Here is a 25,644-nt window from a genome sequence, read left to right as displayed (position 1 = left end):
GGGGAGTCTTTTTTCCATATCCAGCTGTATTATAAAGCCTTGGTGGTCAGCAGAGCAACCACAGAATGCTAGTACTGTGGATTCCACTTTTGTTTTCTTTTCTTAAACACACACTCTGGTCAATAGGAACCATCGTTCTTTGGATCAATGTGAGGAAAACCCTACCCTCGTGCTTGGGATTCAGTGTAAAAATCACTCATGCAGAATTATATGAAACTTGATCAAGCAGATGTCATCTTTGGCAGAAACATACAAAACCCTCTCGATAGAAAAGGGAAGAGGATGGGATGGGGAAAAGGGGAAGTTGAAGGGAATCATAACTTGCCCCACAGGGGAGTGGTGAATAAGAGGTAATATAGCATGATGCACAGAACAACAGATATCAGGTAAATGACCTGGGTTTGAATCCTCCCTTGCCTGTTTACTAGATCTGTGACTTTGTGCAAGTCTTTTTGGGCCTCAGTTTCTTTATTTGTAAAATAGGGATATAGAACTGGGAGCCTTTGAATTCAATTCAGCAACCATTTACTAAACCATTACTATGTCTCTGATACCTCTGAGACCAAATACAAACCCCTCTGTTTAGCATCTAAAATCTTGGCTCCAATCTTATTGCATATTACTACTCTTTCTTTAGTTCACAAACCAGCCAAACTGGCCTTGCTCTTCTTTACACAAGTCACTCAGTCTGGCTCCTTATTCTAACACTGACTGTCCCAATGCCTGGAAGATGTGCTCCTTCCCTTTGCTTCTTAGCATAGCTTCAAAGTCCCTTCCTGATTCCTTAGTGCCTCTCACCCCACCATCGTTGTTCCCTCTCATCCAACTCTTTGTGACCCCTTCTACCATGACACACCAAGCTCTTCTATCTGCCATTATCTGCTGAAATTGGTTCATCTCTCTATCCATCTCATCCTCTGCCATCTCCTTCTCCCTTTACCTTCAATCTTTCCCAACATCAGTCTTTTCCATTGAGCCCTATCTTCTTATTGTGGGGTCAAAGTATTTAAGTTTCAGCTTCACTATTTGTTTTTCCACTGACTAGTCAGAGTTAATTTATTTAAGTATTGACTGATACAATCTCCTAGCCATTCAAGGGACTCTCAGAAATTTTCTCCAGCACCATAATTTGAAAGCATAAATTTTATGGTGCTCAGCTTTCCTTACAATCTGACTCATAGTCATTTATTCCTACTGGGTAAAAAATAACATTGACTATCTAGGCCCTTGTTAGCCAGATGATGTCTCTACTTTTTAGTATGCTGTTCAGGTTTGCCTTAACTTTCCTACTAAGAAGCGAACATCTTTTAATTTCATGTCTGCAGTCACCATTTGAATCTTTGAACCCCAAAATATAAAATCTGACAAGGTTTCCAATTCTTCGGCCTTTATTTCCCAGGAAGTAATGAGACCAGAAGCTATTATCTTAGGATTTTTTTGGTTTGTTTTTATTTTTCAGCATTATACTTCAGGTCAGATTTTGCATTCTCCTCTTTCACCCACATGAAGAAGCTTTTAAATTCTTTTTCACTTTCACCAGAGTGTCTGCATATCTGACATTGCTGATTTTTCTCCCAGCAGCCTATATGTCTTCTAATTATTCTCATATATACACATGTCATTTCTTTTTCTTTAAATTTTATTTTTATTTAAGGCAGTGGGGTTAAGAGTGACTTGCCCAAGGTCACACAGCTAGGCAATCATTAAGTGTCTGAGGTCAGATTAGAACTTAGGTCCTCTTGATTCCTTGGCCGGTGCTCTATCCACTGTGCCACCTAGCTGCCCTCTATGATATTCCTTTTGATAAATGGAAGCTTCTAAAGGGCAGGGACTATTTTGGTTTAGTCTTTGTATTTTTAATATTTAGCATGAAGATGCTGTCATTCATTCCTATAATATACTTTTACTTATTTAGAATGGCTTGATTTCATCAAAGCTCAGTTCAAATATTACCTTATTTATGAAGCTTTTCCTGATAGCCCAGATGGTGGTGCTTTCTCCCTCCAAAATTGCCTTGTATTTATTATGTATCTACTTCTATATGTGTACATGTTGTTTTCCTGATAAAATGTAAACTCCTTGAAGGAAGGGAACCATTCCATTTCATCTTCAATCTTAGTTCCCACCACAGTGCTGGCACATGGTGGATATTTAATTGATTGATGGAAATCAACTAATGAAAATGATTATTGATGACCAGCTCTGATAATTGGTATCCAGGATATAAGAGCAAAACTCAGAGTAGTCAATGACCTCCAAGAATTACTTAAAGTATTTTTTTTTATTTCGAAATCAATGCTCTGTTGGCTATAAATGCTTGGACCAAGAAGCTTTTGATAGTTCTGCCATGAAATGTGCAAGGATTAGACCTGTGATTTCTTTGCTACTGGAATCTTTCAGTGTTAAATCTCTCTAGTAATGCACATGGGAACCTCTCTGCAATTTTAGAGTTTTAGAGAGATGTTTTGTATTGAAAAATTAAGTGATTTGCCCAAGGCTATTCCGTCAGTATGTGTATGAAGTAGTATTTGAATACAAGTCTTGTTGATTTTAAGGCTATCTTTCTATTCATTTGGCCTTGGCTGTCTCTTTTCTATGATGACTTACCATCTTTCTTGCTTAATTAACAAACCCAAAAGGCACTTTCCTTTCATGGCTACTCTTGCCACACTGACTGTCTATTCTATCTTTCAGAAGGGCTTATTAGACAGTGGCCACCTAGCCAGCCCTCAGAAATATTGAGAAAACTTTGAAATTCATCTTTGGCTCCCTTGATTTTTCTGTGTCCCCTTAGTTTGTGGTCCTTCTCCCTTACCCTACCCCCCTGGCCCCGGTCTATGTGGTATTTTCTCCTACCTTGGAGTTTCCTCTTTCATTTTTCAATCAAAATCAGATCACAAGAAAGAACCAGATGTTAGTGAGCAATAAAGTATAGTGGCAAGACTATTGGATTTGGAATTAGAGGAAGGTTTGGAGTCCCTGCTCTTCCACTAACCAATTCTATAACACTATGTAACGTTGGGCAAATCATTTAATATCTATGAACTTCATTTCCTTCATATGCTAAAAAAGAAAACAAAATTGGGTATTTGGATTAGACATCTAAGGAATTAGCTCTAAATCTCTAGATGCATAAGAAAAAAAATTAACTTAATATACTTTTTTCTTCCAAGATTATTTGTATTTTAACCATAATTTCTGATTATGGGATAAAAGGTTTGATCTTCCATTGAAAGTATTCTTGATAGATGAAAGAAAGAAAACTTTCTGAAATATATTTGTGTATGTATGCATCATGTATGTATGTAATATGTAGGGGAGAGTCCTCCTGAATTTCCATCCCTTTGCAACATTTACTATGTCAGGCTCTGTCTAATCTTCCCCACCTATAGAAACATCACACTTCATTATAATATCCCTTTAACTTCTTTAAAGCAAAATTCCTTCTGAAAGAGACCTCAGAGGTGGTCTTGTCAATGGGATCTGATGGGGACGGATGATTTTCCCTTTAACCATCTTAAATTCACAAGGAGTCTCTGGGAATCTCCCCCATCTATTGACTATTTTTCTTGGGACAGCAGGGAGTGGCTGTGTGTGTTCACTCTGCCACCTTGTGGCCATTCCTAGAAGCTGTGCCTTCCCCTTCCTCTTTTGGTCCCACCCCCCCCCTTAACCCTGTGGCTCAGGCTGCCACTACCTCAAGCTTCAAAAACCTCCTAGAATGGAAGTTTCCCTAAATTAGCAATCCTTTCACAGTATTCTTTTTAATCAAATTTATATAGTTAACATAATCAAATCATACCCCAAAGGGATTTTTTTAAAGTAGAATTCACAATACTATAGAAAAAAATTAACGAAACATTTGAAATTCTTAAAATTATGTGTTATCCACAGATGTACGTGGGTCAGAAATGCATAGAGGTTCATCACAGCCATCTCCAAAGTGTGATTTTCCTTCTTCTATTTTTTCCCTTCTTCTTTAAGATTTTTTTTTGTTTTATTTCTCCCTTTCTTAGTTTTGTTGTCAGTTTTTAATCTCTTATATAAAATTATATTCTTAAAAAATTCATTTCCTTTATCAAACACTCAGACCATTTCTACTTATTAAAAACAACTGTGTACAGAACACTACATTTGAAAATGGGAATGTTACCAAGAAAGTGAGATGATGAGGCTCTCTCAGAATTTTCTACTTACACCCTAAAATGGATTTAAAGGGAAAACTACCTGGAAATAGAAATGGAATGTTTAGAAAAAAGAAGCTGTGATCATTAGAAGCTAACATTGGTTCACTAAGCACAAGTAATGCCAGATTTAGCCTAATTTTCTTTTTCACAAAATCATTAAATGGGTAGATACAGAGCTGTCAGCTTGAAGAGACCTCAGAGGTCATCTTATCAAACCCCTTCAATTTATAAATGAGAAAACTGAGGGTCAGAGAAGTTGAATGACTTACCAAAAGTCTTCTCACTTAAGATCCTTGGGGCTTTCCATTGTTCCACGCTAAAGGATACCATAGATAAAATCTATTTGTACTCTGAAAATGAATTTGCCAAATTTCTTTTTATGTTCTGGCACAAAAGATATAGAAATATAGACAAAATGGTTAGGTGGATTCATAAGAGAACTGAGTAATGAATTGCTTTCAAATGGAAGGAAAGTAGCTATCTCACATTTTGTTTCTCCACCCAGATAACATGCTTATTAATTCTGTGAGAGCCCTGTTGCTGAGACTGAGAGATAATTTACTGAACTACAGGATTCCTATCCAAAAAAAGTTTTTTGAAAATAATGGTCCATATCTTATAAGATGAATTTCCATAAAGATAAATGATAAGACCATAGATCTTATAGATGGAAAATGATCTAGTGACCATTTACAACAGGAGTGCTTAACTTTGTGTTATGGACCAGTAAATCTTGTGCATCTCTTCTCAGGATCATCTTTTCAAATTCATAAAATAAAATTCACAGGATTCCAAAGGAAACCAATTATAGTTAAATTATAGTTAAAAACCAAGTATAGTTAAATATTGAATTCAAATCCAGTCTCAGATACTTACTAGCTTGTGTCTCCCTGGACAAGTCACTTCACCCTGTTTGCCTCAGTTTTCTCATCTGTAAAATGAAGTGGGGAAGCAATGGCAGCCCTCTCCTATATCTTTGTCAAGAAAACCCCAAATAGAGTCAGAAATGACTGAAAACAACTAGACAACTTTTTGTGAAGTTCATAGACACCACATTAAGAACCATTCATTTAATATAACCTTCTATTTTATAGATGTTGTGACTGAAGTTCAGTGTCAATAAATAACTTAAAATGTTAGAGTCTCTTAGGAGTTAGCATTTCCTATAACAGTTCACATGTCTAGGATACATGCTTTAAGGCAGTATTTAAGACAATGGTAGAACTCTGGCAACTGATGTCCCACTTCTGGAAGAGGGTGATAGGCTAAACATATATTACATGTATAACTTCACAACGGGGTTCTATCTAGGTGAAAATTTTCCTTAGCTGATAATTTCTGTTGATAAAATTGATCCTTGGAATTTGGGTGGATTTCTGTGACCCTTCTTCAATTGCTGATTTGAGTTTCAACACATTAGGTTCAAGAAATTCTTCCTAGGTCCCCACCTCCCAAGTCCAGTGTGCCAAAGGTAAGCACAAGATGGGCCCTATAGGACCCCATAACTAGTGACTATCTAGTGGTAATGATACAAGTAACTTCCCCAAGCCCCAGAATCTCTGGTGACTCCTAAAACACTTAGTTATGAAATAGCATTTATTTACAATTTTCTGTTTTGTTTTGTTTTTCCTTTTACAGTGAAACATTATTTGATGAAATGCCCCCAGAACAGGTAGGACTGTTTACTTCCTATTTTCAACTAGGGAACCTAGAAACATTTTGCTTTCCTTTGCTATTAAAACAAAATTGGCTATACTCATATCTTTGCCTGAGAGACCTGGATATTATTCTCATGATGTTCTAAGCATGAACCTAGAAACAGATGCCCTGTGAACATATTTGCTCTCAGCTTCTAATTCTTTGGGTTATCCTCTCCAATGCAGTGTAATGTTTATTGTGTCTCATTGGCTCTAGATGGCCTGGCCTACATCCTGTCTTCTCCCCCTACCCTCATTAAAACCTCCCTGTCCTGTGTTCTATTTTCTGGGTACCTTGCCTTCTGCAATATGGTGGTAGCTCATATTGGATTAATCACATAATTTAATCTTCACTAATATGCTAGTCATTGAAGGGCATTTTTTCCCTTCCAAGTAATGCAATGCCTTAACCCAGTACAGAAGCAGGGGAGAATTCAAAGAATAATGATTCTAAGGGAAAGGCAATATACAAATAGGGGGCAGAAACTGTCACATTTAAAGGGTCACAAGTAACCCTTGAAAGAAAGGGATTTCATTTCACTGAGTGAACCAAAAGTTCCAGCAAAGATAATATGTGATATCTGAGAATCAAATCTGTTGATTTTCCCTTACTACCACATGGGATTATGTTTCCATGGAGCATCTCCATGATGGCACCTTTCTTCCCTGTAGCAATTCCTACAATGAGGTTGACTTCTACCTTCCCTAAAATCAGAGCTCAGGGCCACCCCCCCCCCCACATGAAAACTTTCCCAGTGCCCCAGATATAAGCACTCTTTTCCTTTTGAAATATCCAGGTATGAACTTTGGATTTACTTGCTTTTGTGCATGTTTCGTTTCTCTAGTACAACATACTCCTGCATAAAATGTAATCCCCTCAAGAGTAGGGACTGTCACTTTTCTCTTTGTTGCCCTGCTGTCTAACATACACTGCCTGGCTTGCTAAATTGGACTTAATTGAACTCACTCATAGTACAATGCATAAAAATCTCTTATCAATCCTTTTGAACATTTCCAAAGCATGATGTTAATCACCAAGCAGGGAGCAGCAAGAGGTGTTCTTCTAGCATGAATGTCCTTCCCAGAAAAAGCAGTTTCTGATGACAAATAGTAAAATGAGAAACAAGGTAAAAGGTTTTTTAAAAATACTATAAAAACGACTATAGCAAATATCACAGAAGTGTTGGGAGACTGGGTTCCTGAGTATAGATACAATTTCTGAATGGATCTTATTATTTCTCCCAAGAAACTCTGCCATTACTGTGGATTCAAGATATCCTCAGTGATATGAGTCTTCATTTCTGAAGGCTAAGTGAAAGGCAGCTGGGGGAAGAGACAGCAGGTTTATGGATAAAGGTTTTAAAATGAGACCAGAAAGACAAGATTGAAAAAAATCTGACTGCATTTTCAGCCCACTGTTTTCAATATGATTGCGATAAGAGCATGTTAAGGATGTGGGAAATATTGAAAGGATTTTTTCCCCTCTGAAATGATCATTTCAAGTATGACTGACAATATCACAGCATACCAAGGATATGAGGGCAATGAAGACTTGAGGTTGTTGAGTAGTTTGAAATAATAATAAAGAATCAAGAAATCTTTTGTCTCTCCTTAGGGTTTTAGTCTACTTTGTTTCCTCCCTAAAACAGAAAAGTGAAAGGAATATTACTGACCACTATCAGTAGTAACCCAAATGAATTGTGGCTAGGAGAAAAAAAAAGGAATGATCTGGGGAAAAAAGATTGAAATATCTAAAAAGCAGAAAGCTAGATATAAATACAAAGAGAGAGAGAGAGATTTTTGTCTGTTTGGTTGCATGAGATCATCATTCTCACTACCTTCTCCCCCCAAAATAAATATGATTTTTTTTCTGGTCTAGAACTGTGATTCCATTGGGAGCTCACATTGGAGACATTTCTGCTGTAGGAGATCAGCATTCATTCTGCAATTTATAGGTCTAGAGAGTTGTGTGGAACCCTGAGCGATTAAGTGACTTGCTAAGGTCACACAGTCCACAGGCAGTTCAGGATTGGGACTTGAATCCAGATCTTCCTGATTCTGAGCCTACCTCTCTAGTTGCCTTACCATGGAAACTTAAGAATTGATAATAATTCATATGGGCTCATATTTCTATAGCTCTCTAAGGCTTCCAAAGTGCTCTCTTCAAAATGATCCTGTGAGGTCAGAAGTACAAGTGTTATCCTCATTTTATGGATGAGATTCAGGGTCACTACATTAGAATTCAAGTCCCTTGACTTCAAGTCCAGTCCCTTTTCCATCACACTGGTTAATCTTATTGTGGCTATTCTCATAGATTTCCTATACTCTCATATGTTCATATTCAGAGTGTTTGTGAGTTTGCCATCCTATGAAACTTTAGATGCAATCATTTCTTTCACAGTAGATTAGAATTCAACTAAGACTTGGTAGATAAATCCAAGGGAGTTGCTTAAGACAGAGAGGCTAAAAGATATGTCTATGGTTACCCAAATATTGAGTAGGAGACCAGACTTGAACCTGTCTTTCTGCTACCAAGCTCAGTGCTCTAACTCATATTGCCTCTATACTTTAATATACCATTTAAAAATGTTATGGTGTATATAGTATTAAGACTCTTAAAGTTCAAGTTGTTCTTTTAGGGAAATATCATTTAGCTCTGAAAGTAGCATAAAATGGGAATAATCATCATCAAGGTTATTTTTATAAATATCCTTTGAGATGGAAGTCAAACCAAATTTTGTTAGACTGGAGGAACATTCATTCTTCCCCATTTTGTACTACAGTAAGATCTGTAGAGCAAGGATGTTAATTCAGACTGTGAAGAAATGGAGCACAAAAACAATTGACATCCTTCTGGGATGGAAAGTGCTTAGGATTTGGAAGGAATCCCTGAAGGCTTTTGTCCACTACACAAATGCAAGTCGCCTGGATATGGAGTGTACTGGCATTTCCCCAACCCAGAGCAAGAGAAACATAAGGCAATGATATTTAAAAATAAGCTGTCCACAAATAGCAGTTGTCTCCAGCTAACCAAGCACCCTCATTTTGAGGGAGTTTCCATCCATGCATGTTTTCCCAACTTCCTCAGTTTTTCTGGCTCCTGAAAAGCTAGTTCTTTCCTGTCAGAGATATAATACCGTACTGTTTGGCCCTGAGATAAAACTTTCACTTCCCTCTTATTGGAAAGCCAAGACACAAAGACACACTGTTTGTCAGCCAAGTGTGCTCACAAGCATTGTTGTTTCAATGGATGAACTAAGATTCACTGAGGATAAGGATTTGGATTATGTGTTCTTGTGATGTTCAGTTGTGCACATGGTGACCTCAGAATGGATGTAGAAGTCAAAATCAAATCCCATAGGGGTTTTATGGTTACAGAATCAATCTGGTTAGAATCAGAAAGGATCTTAGGTATCTTTTAGTCCAGAACCCCCATTTTCCAGATGAAAATCTCTTCGGGTCATAGATTTGGAACTGGAAAAAGCCTTAGAGATCATTTAGTTCAACTTCTTCATTTCACAGATAAGACAACTTAGACCCACAGTGGGTAGGAACCTTCCCTGAAGACCTGGACACTTCCCTCTCCTCTCTCCCCTCCCCTTCCCTCTTTTCACTTCTCTTCTCTTCTTTTTCTTTCTTCTCTTCTTCTCTCTTCCTCTTCTGTTTTTTCTTGGCTCTTCTTTTCTACTCTCTTCCTCTTCTCTTTTTATTCTCTTCTCCTATTTTCCTCTTCTCTTCTCCTCCTCCTCTTCTCTTTTATTCACTTCTCTTTTTCTGTTCTCTTCTTTCCCTCTTCTCTTTTTCTCTTCTCCTCTCCTCTTTTCTTTTCCTCCTCTTCTCTTCTCTCCTCCTTTTCTCTTCCCTTCCCTTCTTTTCTTTTCTTTTCTCTTTTCTGATCTCTTCTCTCCTCCTGTTCTCTTTTTCTCCCTTCCTCCTTTTCTCCTCTTCTCCTCTCCCCTCTTCTCCTTTCTCCTCTTCTGTCCTCTTCCTTTTCTTCTTTTATCTTTTTCTGTTTTCTCTTCCTTTTCTTCTCTTTTTCTCTTCACTCTTCTCTTTTTCTCTCTTCTCTTTTCTTTCTTTACTCTTCTCCTCTTCTTCTCTTCTCTTTTCTTCTCTCTTCATCTTTTCTCTTTTCATAGTGTAATACAACCAAATGACTATATTTATTTATAAAACACCTAACATAGCGCCTTGCACATAACAAGTACAATATAAATACTTATAATACTTCCCCCTTTTCTTCCCTTTGCTCCTCTTCACAAAAAACCCCAAACCCATGTTTCGAGTTTATTCATGAAGCACTCTTCAGAACCCACCAGACCCTGTGCTTGATACGAGGAATACTATGACAGATACATATCAGTCCAAGTCCTGAAGGGATTTACTTTCTACAGGAGGAATAAAGCATATACAGAGAAGCAAATGTAAAATATATCATAATTAGGGAAGGGGAGGGGAGAGGAAAGGAAAGGAGTTAAAGATTCCAAGAGACAGAAATGAGAAAAGAGAGAATTCCAGACATAGGGCACAGCCTATGCAAAGGTGCAGAGAGGGGAGTTGAGATATTATGAATAGAAAAGAGTAAACAGGACAGTTTGACTAGAATTTGGAGGCAGTAATAAATGATAAATGTAGTCATTTAATTCATTCAGAGTCCTATACTTAATAGTATACTATTTATATACAAAATTGTTCAAGTAAATACTCATTGAATAAATGAATAGTGTTTTAAAAAAACCCCTTGCTTGACAGTGCCTTTAAGCCCTACTGATAATGTTTTCTTGTTAGTGCTTCTTATGCCTAATTTCCTAACACCAATCAGGTATAGTAACTCACTAAACTTTTTGCCTTCCATATTGTTTTCATTTTTCCTTCAATTTGTCCAGAACACTAATAATTAGACCTCAGTGCTAAAACAAACTAGAATTTGGTGTGTGTGGATACTTCCTCCACTAGATTGTTAACCCTCTCTGATTTAGCGTCTGGTCTTCTAAGAGTTGTTTCTTCTAAATAATTCAGCGGTTAATTAAGTAAATGATTTTTCACTTTACCTGTAGGAATCTGTCCGAAACTTGATTAGGTCATTCCTAAGTTAACATATATGTAGTATCACTGATCCTATACTCAAAGCCTTTCCAACTTGGTGGACTGTGCCAAGTGCTTACATTCTTCAGGCAGAGTTTTTGAAAACCCAAGGGCATTTTTAAACCTAATTGTTCTGACTGAAGCCCTATAGGTTTGGAATTAGGTATCAGAGTAGAACTTTAGTGAGAATGTACTTTAGAATCAGTAATAACAATAAGAATGAAAAATAAATAATGTAAAGTTCTTTAGCTTAAAAGGTTCAGTTTTACTGACTTTATTCTACCAGACACATCAGTCCTGTGGGGGAGGGGGGAAATATCAGTGTTATTATTCCCAGTTTTGGGGAAGAGTGAACAGACACAGAGAACTTAGGTACTTTGCCTATAGTCATAAAGCTAGTAAGTGGTTGATCTGAGGCATGAATAAGATCATAGAGCTGGATCAACTAGGTCAATCCCTTCTTTTTTTTTTACACATGAGGAAGCTGAGAATCCAGGGAGATTAATTGATTTGCTGGAAGTCACACAAATAATAATCATTAAAGGGAGAATTTGAATTCAGAGTCTCATTCAAGAGTCAATTTTTATATTAGAGCATTGAATTCATTTTTTATTTATTTTTTAAGAAATATTTTGTTTTCAAATTGTGTACAATAGCAGTTTCTACCTATCATTTTTTGTAAGATTGTGAATTTTATAATTTTTCCTTTACCCTCTCCTTCCTCTCCCCAACCCCCACAGAAGGCAGTCTGATAATCTTTACATTGTTTCCATGCTATACATTGATCAAAATTGAATATGTTGAGAGAAAAATCATATCCTTGAAGAAAAAATAAAATATTAGAGAGAGCAAAATAATGTATTACATAAGACAACTTTTTAAAATTGAAGGTAGTAGTCTTTGTTCTTTGTTTAAACTCCACAGTTCTTTCTCTGGATACAGAAATCCATCTCAGATACCCTAAAACTGTCCCTGATTATTGTACTGATAAAAGCATTGGATTTAGTTAATGATGAATATTTTTAGACTGTTGAGGAATAAAGTGATTTCAAAAGTTCACTTGACCAAGTTCTTAGATTTCTTACGTCATTTTCTTTTGTCTCTCTCTCCTGCACTTGATCTCTTTGGGCCCCCATTCTTTAATCACTTTGCTTGATCATAGTGTTCAATTAAGAAAAGGGCCTTATCCTTAGAGTCAAAAGCCTGGAATCTTGACTGTGATATGAACTACTTCCCTCATTTTCTTCTTTTTTTAAAATTGGGGAAATGATGATAGCTCTGCTATCTATTTGACAAGGTTGTTGTGAGGAACAAATATGTTGTTTATGTCACTGTGAAGCATTATACAAATCTAAGCATTTTTATAAACAGTTTCTTTGAGGATAGTTATATTATATCTTATATAAAGATGTGAAGCAAACAAATAGTGGAACGTGAAAGGTGGGATAGGAAGTAAAATAAAGATTTTGTATTTCATTGGGAGTAACAATGGACATGCCCCAAGTATGATACTACTCTTTCTTGGAGGGAGATGGGGAATAACTGGGATCCCTATATTTTTTAGCACAAATTGGATAGATTAAGGCATGCTGCTGGGAAACAAGGGGAAAAATGGAGTCTGCTCTCCTGCTCTCTTTGTTTCTTTCTCTTTTCTCTTCCTCCTTTATCTTCTTTTTTCTCTCTATCTCTGTTTCTTTCTTTCTTTTTTCCTTCCTTCTTTCTTTTCTTCCTCTTTTCTCCTCCCTTCTTTCTCTCTCTTTTCCCTTCTGCTCTTGTTTTTGTCTCTCTCCTTTTGCTCTCTCTTTTTTCACCCTCTTTCTTCTTTCTCTTTTTTCTGTCCTGTTTCTGTTTGTCTCTTCTGTTTCTTTTTCTCTTCTTTCTCTCCTCTTTTCCCCCTCCTTTCTTTCCCTCCCCTCTCTTTTCTTCTAGACTTTCCCTCCTTCCTCTCTCCCTCTTTTCTATCCTTCTTCTCTCTTTCCCATTCTTTCTCTTCCTCAGCTCTCTCCTCATTGTCTATGTCAGTCTGTTTATTTTTTGTCCCTCCTCTTTCTCCCTCCTCTCTTTCTTCCCCTGTCATTCTTCTACTCTCTTCCTTCTTTCTCTCTTCTCTGTCTCTTTCTTTGTCTCTTTCTCTCTCTCCTTTCTTTCTGTCCCTCCTCCTGATCTCCCTCTCCAAGCCGGTTTCTTTGTTTCCTTCTCAGTCTCCTCTACTTTCCAGTTAGTTTAGATGCTTCTCATTCCTCCCTGGCTGTTGGCTTCACAAAACATCATTCTCTTCACAGCTCAGGGGAGACAGTCACCAGTGTGACAAGCTTGTCACCTCTCCAACCAAAAAAGGTCAAGAAGAGGAAAGAGAAAACTGATGTCCCTCCTGCAGTTCCTGCCAAAGGTACTGAGAGGGATGTGACTCTTCACAAACTGAAAGTGCAAAATGCCCTGAAAACTGGTCAGCCATTTTTCCTGTGAGCTTATAGTAGGTTTTTTTAAAATTGGATTGAAGGGACACAGATGCTGTACACTGAAGATTTATAGCGAATATGCCAATATATTAATAATAATAATAATATTAATAATAATAATAATAGCAGAAGCTGAAATGTATAATTTTCCTAAAGTTTTCAAAGGACTTTATATACATACCTCATTTGAGCCTTGGGATAGCCCTATATTGTGGGTACCAGAGACAAAGAACCAATTTTATAAATATGGAAACATTATTGAAGTTCATGGTTGTATAATACTTGTAATTATACTCTTGGCTACATAATTCTTGTAAAGGACCTGCTATTTCACAAAGGTGGGAACTCCTTCTCCCCTGCCTAAAGTAACCTAATTTTAACTTACAGTCTTGGAGAGTTATCCTGGGCTTAGAAAGCTTACATGACTTTCCCAGGGTCATATAGCTACTAAACTTCAGAAGAAGGATTTGAACCCAGGCTTTCTAGAATTCTTATTGTTCAGTCTTTTCAGCCATATCCAACTCTTCATGAATCCATTTAGAGTTTTCTTGGCAAAGATATTGCTTTCTCCAGCTTATTTTACAAATGATGGGCTAAGGGAAAAGGGGTTAAATGACTTGCCCAGGGTCACAAAGCTGTTAAATGTCTGTTTTTGAACTTAAGATGATTATTTCTGACTCCAATTCCCATGCTCTATCTATTGCAATACCAACTGCCCCTAATATTGGTGAGCTCCTTGAACCTGCTTTTGCCTTTTCTTACCTGATGGAGGAAATTTCTTCATTATTTGAAATTTTGAGATAGCCCCAACATTCTACTTTATTTTATTGGAGTATAACTTTTACATGGCAAATACATTAGTGGTATTGACCTTGATTACTGTGGAGAGATTCTAAGGGAGGAGATAAGAAATCTATATTTTCTTTCAGATGTTGAACCTAGCACATATGTGATGAAGGCAATTTGACTTAATTTCTTATTTTAAAACAGGAATTAGAATCAACATGGCCTTTTACACAGAAGGGTAGCCTTGGAGTTTCAAAGATCTGGGTTCATATCGTATATCAGGGACTTCCTAGCTCCATGACCCTGGGCAAGTCACTTAACTTCTTTGTATTTCAAGTTCCTCATATTTAAAATGAGGAGGTTCAACTAAATGACCTTTTAGTAACCTTTTCATCTCTAAATCTGTGCTTCTGTGGTTCTCTGGCATTTCTGTGACCCAGACTACTCTCTAAGGCAGGTACGTTGCTTATATGAAAGGAAGTTTCCATGCTGGATTCTCCTTACACTGATAAAATATACAAGTCTGCCTGAAAAAGAAAATGGGATAATATTCTCTTCATTCTCCAGAGGGTTGTCATGATGTATGTAAAAGTATTCTGAAAAGTTTAAAGTTCTATGTTTTATTAAAGTTATTAGTTATTAGGTAAAGTTATTAGCATTACTTCCTCTGGGGAAAAACCAGTATTATAATTTAATAAAAGTGAAGAAATAGATAGACAAATGTATTCCCAGTTAATTCCAGAGGTAATAGTTTTACTCACTTTAGTTCTAGTTGCTGTTAGGTCAGAAGATGCTCACTTTTCGCATGTCATCACAAGAAGGATTCTGATGTAAACACTAATTTAACTCCCTTTGTCCACAATGGGCATGTCTATGCTCTTACCCTATTTATAGGATATGTTCAGTATGAAGGGAGCTTCCATATTGAATTTGTAAGGTGGGGAGAGGGTGTGTCCTGAACCCTTTAAGAAAGAAAAACCACCTGAGATGGCTTGATAAAGAGGCCTTTTTGTTCCTATGAACATCTGACTAGCGAGAGGAAAGGAGGGCATGGTCTGGAATGATAGCTGCACATGTTTCCCCTAAGTCTTAAGTGATGCTGCCAGACTAATTGGTCTACTTGTTTCCTTAGCTCCAATAGCTAATTCCTTCCACAAACCAAAGTTGCTGAAACCACAAAGAAAAGTTCTTCTGGTGAGTACCATTGCTTCTTATTTTTACTTTTTACTTTAAATCCTCAGTGTTTTTAAAGAAGTGAATGGAGTCTATCAACTTAGAAATATTAATGAAACAACCATTTTCCATCATTACACTTCCCCTCAGTTTCGGATATGATCTTTATCCCATCTCCTTGGGCCTGTGGGTTGTACTACTATCCTACTTCTAGGTGAGATTCTTTCAAGATATTGGGCTTGAACTCTGACTCTGAATCTAGGCCTCTATCCACACATAATTCTCTCTCCCTGTCTCTGGATCTCTCCCTGGGTCTGTCTGTGCTTCTCTTCATCTAAGGTAAAATGAGCTTTGACTTCTTTGAAAGTATGAAATATTAAAAAATATAATTTTACTAGATTCCCTACTACTTGAGATCTATACCAAAAAGACACATTCAGAAATAATGACCCTAATTTCAGGAATATTTGCTAAACCTTTAATGGATTTATCTTAGAAAATAGATTAGAAGATCTCAGATGATTAATTATTCTGAAAAATAAATTCTTAGCTGGGCATGGTTCTACATGACTGTAATTGTAAAGACCAGAGAGACTGAGAATAGAGGATCTCTTAAACTCAGAATTTCTGAAATACAGTTGACGAGAATAATCAAATGTCCACACCAAGGTAGTATTAGTAGAATGGACCTCCAGGAGTATCAGGCTGTCCAGTTGACCAAAGACTGAACCAGCCTAAGCTGAAAATAGAGCAGGACAAAGTTTCCATCCTGAAGAGTAGTGGGAGCAGGTCTCTGAATATCCTTTACATTTTGTAGTATTGATGAGATAGGGAGACCCAGTTATAAAATTGTTAAAAATGAATTATTTATTTAACAAAAGATTTACATTAAGGTTTCTTTCATCACCAAATTCCCCAATGCATTTTAGTTGTCATTTTATTTAGAAATATTTAGTTTACAAACAACATTTCAGAAACTTGTCAAATTTATACATAGCAAAGTTCAATGGTGAGGATTCATCAGTCAGGGATTATACCTGTCAAGCCTCCATTCCCTATAAAGAACTCCAGGGCCAAACTCATAGTGCACAGTATTGTCTGCAGGTTTTTGTGAATATTAAGATTTGTTGTCCCAAAAGGCAAGTATTGCCTTAATCAATATTTATCTCTTAGATCAATAAGTCTTGATGTGTGTTGAAACAACAATCAATACCTACCTTTTGGCTCTAACAGACCTTGGTAAGACCCTTTAGAAAATCGTTCTAAGGTCTTTCCTTTTTTGGACCCCAATAGATGTGGAAAGATCTATGCTGTAATGATATCTATGCTATTAGATTATGCTACAGCTATTAGGGGTTTGTGCAGCATTGTTCATTTGGGTGTAAAGTATATATGCTTGTTTCTTAGTCTAATACTTAAGTCAAGGTCCTTTAAAGTCCAGTGCTAACAGAAAAGATTTGCTCTCCAAAAAAGGGAAGACTTTGGCATGTTGAACCTACTTGAAGTCAAATCAGGAAACTCTCCAAATATGTCTTGGGTTTGACTGTTGCCTATAAGTCCATAGATGTGAATAATAGGGTGTTAGGATAGTCCATAGTTATAGAGAATGCATATACACAAAACATTCACAGGATTGCAAAGATACATAAAACACTGAAATGTCATATACATACACATGTTTGTAATGTGCATATGTGTAAATATGTATGCCTATATATGTGTATGACCATGTATGTATGTGTGTATGCATGTATGCAAACTTCTTTAAACTCCTTTTTTCTTCTTAGCCCCAGGACATACATCCACTGAGCTATTCTATCTCTTAAACAAAAGAAGATAAAAAGAAAATTCCCCAAACTACTAAGCTGGTCTGTTATTACATTTTTACAGATCACAGTGTAGGTCTAATCCTCCAACAAGGGTTCATAATACTCATCATCTTGGAGGCAGTCTCATTGACTAGAATTGTCAGGAGCTGTCTGTGTCCTTTAAACAAGGCACAAGTAATCTGACCTAGACTTTATAAAAGAAGATCAATGTTCATATTGGGAAAGGAAGCCCTCTCTCCCAACTGCCCAGTCAACACATAGAAAAGGATGCTATGGTTCTACTCAGCTTGGCCCCACCCAGTGTTAGAACCCACAACAAGGACTGACATGAGTCTTCTATGGCACCACTGGAAATCTTGAGAGACGAGATATCATGAGATCCAGATTAGAGTTAAGAGCAAGAGCTCATGCAGGACAAGAATACATAGAAAATCGACAGAGAGTCTACAAAAGGCTAGAACAAAAGATGAGTCTGAGCAATGGAGAGGAGAAAAGTACCAGGTCTTCAACACACATCATATGAGGAAGAGTCTCAAGAAGCCTCTTTTTTCTTTTAGGTTTTTGTAAGGCAAATAGGGTTAAGTGGCTTGCCCAAAGCCACACAGCTAGGTAATTATTAAGTGTGTGAGGCTGGATTTGAACCCAGGTACTCCTGACTCCAGGGCTGGTGCTTAGTGATTTACTTGCCCAAGACACACAACTGGAAAGTTTCTGGAGCTGGACAAAGGGTCAAAAAAAGAACCAGAAAAGTCCAATTACTTGACAAGTTAAAGAAAGAGATTTATAAGAATAGCAACAACAGTAACAATCTGAATTTATGGAATACAAAGTATTCTTTCATGGGTTATCTCATTTGATCCTCAAAATGCCTTAGGAGATGGTTATTATTATCCCCAATTTACAGATGAGAAAACAAAAGGGCCTTGCCCAGGCACTAAATATATAAGGTAGAACTTGAACTCAGGACTTCTTAAATCCCAAACTCACACTATCCATTGTGCCATCTAGGTTCCTATGTAGCTTATGACTCTCAGTGTAGACCCTGTATGGGCCTTTAAACTTGGACAAGTTCGATAGGGTAATACCCAATCACCTTGATAGCATACTACCATGGGAGACTCAGGCCTATTTGTAAATAAGGGTCTGCTGTCTCAGTAATCCCAGGCAGTCATGTTTTGCTTTTGGGAGGGGGGGGTGGTGGCTGTTATTTGCTTGTTTTCTTAAGAGATCAAGATATTTTAGTCCATAGACTTCCTCTCCCCACCCCCACCCCCACCCCCACCCCTTACATGCTTTCCTCAATCAGGTAAATTCACATTTAGATTTTCAGGAAACACAATAATTACTTCCTTGGTTTAAGGCAAATTACTTAAGAAAGAAAGGTGACTTTTTTGAAAGGTCAGTAATGAATTTAGTGAGTTGCTTATAAGAAGGGAAGAAAAACCAATTATTTCCATTATCTTGAGTCATCTGGGCAAAAACAGACAAACTAGCATTTAAAAGAGAAGGAAACAAGGATGAATAATAATTATAGCTCTCATTTATCTGGCACTTTGCATGAGTTGCACCACAGTCCAGTAAGGAGTAGGAACCAGATTTCATTGTATCTTATGGAGGGGATGGAAGTATCCCATAATAAATTGAAAAAGCAACATGTAGAGCACAAGACTCACTGCATTTCCATATACTGATGGGAATCCTAGCTATAGTGTTGTCTCAGCTTACAGGAAAGGTTTTTTTTTTAAACAAATATTATTCGGGAAATGCACTTTGGTATCTCAGTATCTCTATCTACAATAAAAGCATGCTTATCTCAAAGGGAGAAGGATTTGACTCATACCCACTGGCTTAAGATTAGATATTAGTAGGGAAGCAAAGGAAAAGAGACGTAGGATCATCAGCAAATTATTGCTGTTCATTATGACTGAATTTCGCCAAAGCTCCAGCCACTTGGTGTGGATGGAGGATCCTCATAAAGCAGTCAGTCCAACCTCTTTAGGCCCCAAAGCCTTCCCAGAATGACCATTACAATAAAATACCTTAAAATCTATAGCGTGAGCTGTTTTAAATTTTTGTTCATCTGACAAGAACCTTGTCATGTTTAGGCCCATTCCCATTCTCTGACTGAGGTAAAACATCATAAAGGAGAGTCAATAGTTGATAAACATTGAGCATATACTATGGGTCAGGCACTGCACTATCCTGGTGATGCAAGCAATATACATATATATATATATATATATATATATATATACAATGTATAATATTTTATATATATATATATATATATATATATGTATAGGGAACTGAGTTAGGAAGACCTGTGTTCAAATGCTGCCTGTGATACTTTCAGTAGACTCATCTATAAAATTAATGGAATAGACTCTGGAGTCTAAAGCATGTTATAATTGGAAATCTATGATTATGGATCTTAATGGGGGAGATGGGAAGGAAATGTTTTCGAAGTAAAAAAACCTGGTTCATGAGAGCTGATTGATAAATTTTAGTGAATCTTTATTGTTAAATTTTCAGTGAGCATTTATATCCTGGAAATTAGCATATCCTACAAATCAATGCTTCATTTATTGCCTTGATGAGAAGAAAGAGATGAAGAAAATTTGTAATGCAAAATAAACTTAAAGTGTGTTCTATATGTGTCCCCCCACCAAGAGCCAATTGTTGTTCATTTACTACCATAGTCCTGCAAATGATACAATAGAATTGGGAATGCTACTACCCTTACTAGGCCATAATTCATTGAAAGTAAGGCCTACGTTTTATATCTCTCACAGTGCCTGGTACAATTCATTGAATATAATGGCAGCTTGGAAATGATTTGTTATGTTTAAGTGAAGCAAAGCAAGCCATCCAAAATAATCAATTAGATGGATGGTCCATCTTTGAAATATATGGAGCATGGGCTTGGTGTCCTTGTGCACCTTGGAGCAAGTATTGCCATCAACCCTTCTCTTGAGAACAGACCTGATCCCATTTTCTGTATGTACTCAGGAGGTTCATCAAAAAACAAGGTGAAATTTCAGAAATGCCCATTTAAAAAAATTTTCTTTGGTAATAGGTGAAAAACTAGCAGGAATGATTAAAGGTTGGAAGTCAGGTATTGTTGAGGCAACAATATAATGTTGCTATTCAATTACCTAACATAATTCATTCATAATTCATTATCCTTTTCATAATCTAGGTTCATAACCCAGCTTTTTTCTATTTTTCCCCTATTTCTCCCCTCACTCATACCACATGTATCTAATCACCAAGTCTTCTTAATTCTTCTCTCAGGACAAACTTCTTTCATCCTTTTTGAGGATCTTGGCATTTGCCTAGAGTATGGAAAGACAAGTCTCCTGACTAGTCACCTTCACTCTAATTTCTCTCTTTCCAGTTCATTTTTCACAGCAAAATAATAGTTATAAAGTAATCTGACCATTTAGGTCATAAAAGGTTACTCATAAAAGGTTATAAAAACTCCTTACTTAGTCATTTAAGGGCCTTCACAATCTGACTAGTTTTTCTTTTTAACTTTATTTCACATATTGCTGCTCATGCCATCTAGGGAAAATGAGAGCAAAGAAATAAACACTTATGAAGTACCTTCTGCATGCAAGTCTCTGTGCTAAGTACTTTACAGATATTATCTCATTTAATACTCACAAAAGCTCTGGGATGGACATGCTATTATTATTCCCATTTTCAATTGAAGAAACTGAGTCAGGCAGAAGTCAAGTGACTTGCCCAGGGTAACGTAGGAGGAAAGTGTATGAAGATGGATTTCACTCAGATCTTTATTGAAGTTAGCACAATATTATTTATCTGCAGGACCATACCATCCATAGGGAATCACTCATCAGCCAGGACTTTGCTAGATCTCCTCTTCAGCAATTTTGCCAAGTGTATATTTCCTCTCTTTTTTATTTTACTTCACCTGGTGTTTTTATCAAATGACTTATAAATGGCATTATTTCCATTTTTTAATCTTTTGAGAAATTTTGAATAATTTTACTTTATGGATCAGACATTTATACTGAATTCATTTGGGGGGTTAATCAACAATAATAAACAAGTGGATCTTGTATTGTCTATATATTTCAATTAATCTTAAAATAGTGATAATGTGACCCACTGCTGAATATCATTTATGAAAGTGTATTTGTTTCCTACCAATACCCTCATTGAGAATGCCCTCAATGCATGTTTATCCAGATGACTCTCATAAAGATTTTGCATAATTAAGAGACTAGGCAAATAGATGGGTTATTATTGATGTTGTCTCAGTCACTTTTCTGGCATTAAAAAGGTCTCATCTATAACACTTAAATACCATCTCTGAGAATAGGAATGTTTATTAAAATAGGGATGTATTATGCTGCCTTTTGCCTCCACTTTCGCCAAAGACAAAGGAGTGAGTTCAGTTAGAAATCAAACAAACTGTTTTTGCATAAAGCACACATAATCTGACTTCTAAACGAGATTATAGATTTTCATCTCTAGAAATCAGTAACATTGGAGAAAAATGACCCCTCTTGTATGACTTTTGTATGTATAGTCTAACCCACCTGTTAGCAGGATGTCTGACTAGGTGAACCCTTGGGGTTCTTTTCAATTGCAGCAGTCTGTAAATCTTTGATGCTGTAGCAGATACATCCTTTCCCAGGACCACCTCACATTTCAGCAAACATCAACAGGAAATTTGAGCTATCATTTGATCTGTCAGAGTTAAAGACAAAGCGAATGAACTCAATTCAGCATTCCCCACAGTGAATTTGTGTTCAGCTGTGGCCTTAGCATTCAGAAAAGTGAGAATAACATGGAGCTGTCTCATCAAGTTTAGAGTTTGCTTGGGTTATGGGAAAAATCTTTTCTCCTCAATCACTACGTTCTAGCCATAGAGAACATACCGCCAGGGCCAGAAAAGAGTTTCACTGTCATAAGTAGTGGGGGAAAAGGGGGTTTTAAGACACATTAGACACCAGTGTTAGTATTCTGAGAGGATTTTAATAATAACCTAAATACTGGCAAAATTATTTCCAAAGGACATGCATTTCAGGTTTTTTGAAGGATGTTTATAATAAGCTGGAGAATTTCTCTTGTTGTCGTTAATGTGTTAGAATTGGCTTCAGTTAAATTTTACATGAAAAGGATATATTAACCTGCATAAAATATGTACATAATCTCGATTTAAAATTAAAAAGGAAAAAAACCACCACCATTATGCACGCACACAATCCATCGCCCTGAGTAAGAGCTTTGGGGAAAAAAAAGGAAAAAAAACCCAAAAAAACAAAACCCCAACAACTTCCTTGTAGCGGATTGGTACCATTTCAACAGAGATAAAAATTCTATTCTCCCCTTGGTACACATGCATTTCACATTATTGTCACTGGGAGTTATGTATGTCGATAGATTGGGGTGAGGGGAGAAAGGGAGGGGGAGAATAGAAGCTGGAATGTTGGAAGGGATGTGATTCAAGGAAGGTTCATTGGATGAAGAAGTCATAAAATAAGGGAGAGGAAGAAAGGGTCCCATAGGTCACATGTGAGTGGCACCAAGTGGCTTTGAGTAGAATGTGGTCTTTTCTGGATTGAAAAAGATGAGATAGGATTCTTAGCATCTGAAGTGGTCAGGGAGGTTAGTTTTTTCCCTGTTTCAGTCTCAGAGGCAAGCACAGTGGGTCAGGTACTAAAGTCCTTCTAGGACTCATGAAGTCATTACCAAGTCATTTTTATATATATTTCAAGGCAGCTACAAAAGCTGATAAAGGAAAGGCAGTGCTGTATAGTGGTAAAATACTGGCTTTAGAGTCATGTCCTACCTCAAGTCTCTTCAAACAGATGCTGGCAGTGCAAAGAAGAAAATAGTCCTGCTCTCAAACAGCTTACATTCTAAAAGAGTTTTATATATAATATTGCACAAAGTAAAAGAAAGTCACTTTAAAGTCATTGAGTTTGAACAGATATGACTCCCATGGGGCGGGGTGGGGGGAAGGAGTTCCAAATAGAGATCAAATGGGGGAGCACCCAAAGACCCAGAAGTGACTTATGGGGTGTCAGGGTCTAAGAGCCAGCAGGCAAATTTGATTAAAACAGAGTAATAACTGGAAAGGTAATGGAGAGCCACATTGTGAATGATTTTGCATATTAGGCTTAGGGTTGTATTTTTTTTCCTAGTATCTACCTCAAAAGTAATCTAGAAAGGATGAAGTGAAGCAATATTTATAATCTCTAAACTTTAAAGTACTATGTAAATACTAGATATGTTACTGGAAATATTAAAAAAATTGATTAGGGATGTGATGTGGTCTGGCTGTTTTAGGGAATTTCAATCTGGCCACTGTGTGAAGTGATTGGGTCAGAGCTTAAAGGGAGAGATTCAAAGTAAAGTCAAATATTTGGAGGCTATTGCTTTCAACAGAAATAGGGAAATTTAAATGAGGAATGGCAAACATTTTGGGCAGAAGAGGATTAGAAAAACATCATGGTCATGTTGAGTTTGAGTTGCTTTTGGAATATCCAGATGGAAACGTGAAAGACATTATATACTTTTAAGGATTTACTATACTGTTCACAGATTACTGACCAAACTTAAGCTTTAACGGAAACAAATTGAATCCGTATCCTCCAGGAAGACATAGAAGAAAGTTTTATGGATGTATTCAAATGCTGCAAATTCCAATAATGAGAAAGAGGCTTAATTTGAGAATTTTGTTGAGTTGATGAATTCTAAAATTAATCCTCTCTCCCCTAGTTACCCCTGCCTCCTGATATTCACACACTTATACATTTGGTGGGGGGGGGCACTTGTTTATGATCGAACACTTCTGAATAACAATTAGATGAATAATCATTAACTGCTAACAATGGTCATAGGTTGAGATGATAATAGCTCATATTATAAAATAATTTATTTACTTCTATTAAATAATTTCTAGTTTTCTAGTTTTTGATTTTCTGAAGTATCAAAGTGATAAAATTCTTTTATTATACACCATTATTTTCCCCAGATTTCCTTCCCATCCCTATATCTATAAACTTATCCTTTGTAACAAAGGAAAAAACTTCACAAAATTAAAGGGCAGAGCAATTGTATCTGGAATTATGTGCAACAATTTGCTACTGTAGTCCCCCATCTCAAGTACTGATACTCAGGAAATATATTAGATGTGTTTATTATGGTGTTCAGAGAAGGACCAGGACATTAACCCTAGTTCTTTTTTTCTTCCTCTTTTTTTTTCCTTAGGTGATAGGGTTAAGTTATTTTTAAAGCAAATGGGGTTAAAGTGGCTTGCCCAAGGTCATATAGCTAAGTAATTATTAAGTGTCTGAGGTCACATTTGAACTCAGGTCCTCTTGACTCCAGGTCCAGTGTTCTACCTACTGTGCCACCTAGGTGCCCCCAATCCTAGTCTTTAATAAATATTTGTTGACTTAATTTTCAATGATTAAAAAAGATATTTTTCCCATCATCTGTCATTTTTAGATCAGGATTAGTCATTCCTTTATTAACTGATATCATTTTAATAAACCCAATTCTCTGAAAGAGTCTGAGAATTTGTTACTCAGTTGTTCTTAGTTGTATCTGACTTATTGTGACCTCATTTGGGGTTTTCTTGGCAGAGATACTGGAGTGGGTTACCATTTCCTTCTCCAGCTTATTTTACTGATGAGCAAACTGGGGCAAGCAGGATTAAGTGACAAGCCTAAGGTCACACAGCTAGTAAGTATCTGAGGCCATATTTGAACTCAGGAAGATTCACCTTCTTGGAACCAGGCCAGATACTCTATTCATTGTGCCATTAACTGAAAAGAGAATTTAAATTAATTTGTCCAAAGTAATACAACTAAGTAGTAGAAATGAGGCTTGAATAAACCCTGGTGATCTTTTCCCTACACCAGGAGTCAGCATGTTTTTATCCAAGGGTTCCTGTGTCCTGTATATTTGCCAATGATGCTTGGTATAAGAGCTCCTGTTTCAGTTTTCCATTTCCAGTGGGTAGAATTTTGCTAACTTATTTTCTCTTATTGAGAGTTTAGCTGCTGTGTTCAATGCACTGTTGGGAAATCATTTTTTTAAAATTCTTTTCGCTATATCTTATTTTTGTAAGCTCATGAAACAATATCATTTGTACTCACATTTGATTTTTTAAAAACCTATTTAATTAAAAAAACCTCACTTTTGAGCATGCAGTATATGAGAGTTATTATTAAAAGACATTTTCTATCTCAAATAGAATGCACTAGAAATAAAACATAATTTGGGGGAAAAAAACAGAACCCTATGAACACAGTTTTGGTCCTTAAAAGCAGATACTGGAAACCAAGTAGTTCTTTTCTTAGTTAAATTCAAATTTTAAATGAACATTTCTCTTCATCTTGAGGTCATTAACTCCCTGGTTTTTGGCAAGTAAACAGAAACAGCT

At 36.7% G+C, this 25,644-nt stretch overlaps 1 protein-coding gene across 1 annotated transcript in view; it reads left to right on the top strand.

Moving 5' to 3' along the window:
* Positions 1-25,644, top strand: part of VSTM4 (V-set and transmembrane domain containing 4) — a 112,627-nt gene that overhangs the window by 68,813 nt on the left and 18,170 nt on the right. The window contains exons 5-7 of the mRNA XM_074233122.1: positions 5,826-5,859; positions 13,252-13,358; positions 15,347-15,408. Of these exons, the coding sequence (XP_074089223.1) occupies positions 5,826-5,859; positions 13,252-13,358; positions 15,347-15,408 (203 nt within the window). The remainder of the gene's footprint in view (positions 1-5,825; positions 5,860-13,251; positions 13,359-15,346; positions 15,409-25,644) is intronic.

The sequence above is a fragment of the Macrotis lagotis genome, chromosome 4 (assembly GCF_037893015.1).
Source record: "Macrotis lagotis isolate mMagLag1 chromosome 4, bilby.v1.9.chrom.fasta, whole genome shotgun sequence".
NCBI lineage: Eukaryota > Metazoa > Chordata > Mammalia > Peramelemorphia > Peramelidae > Macrotis > Macrotis lagotis.
The sequence above is the reverse complement of the archived record's forward strand: the minus strand, read 5'-3'. Positions and strand labels throughout refer to the sequence as shown.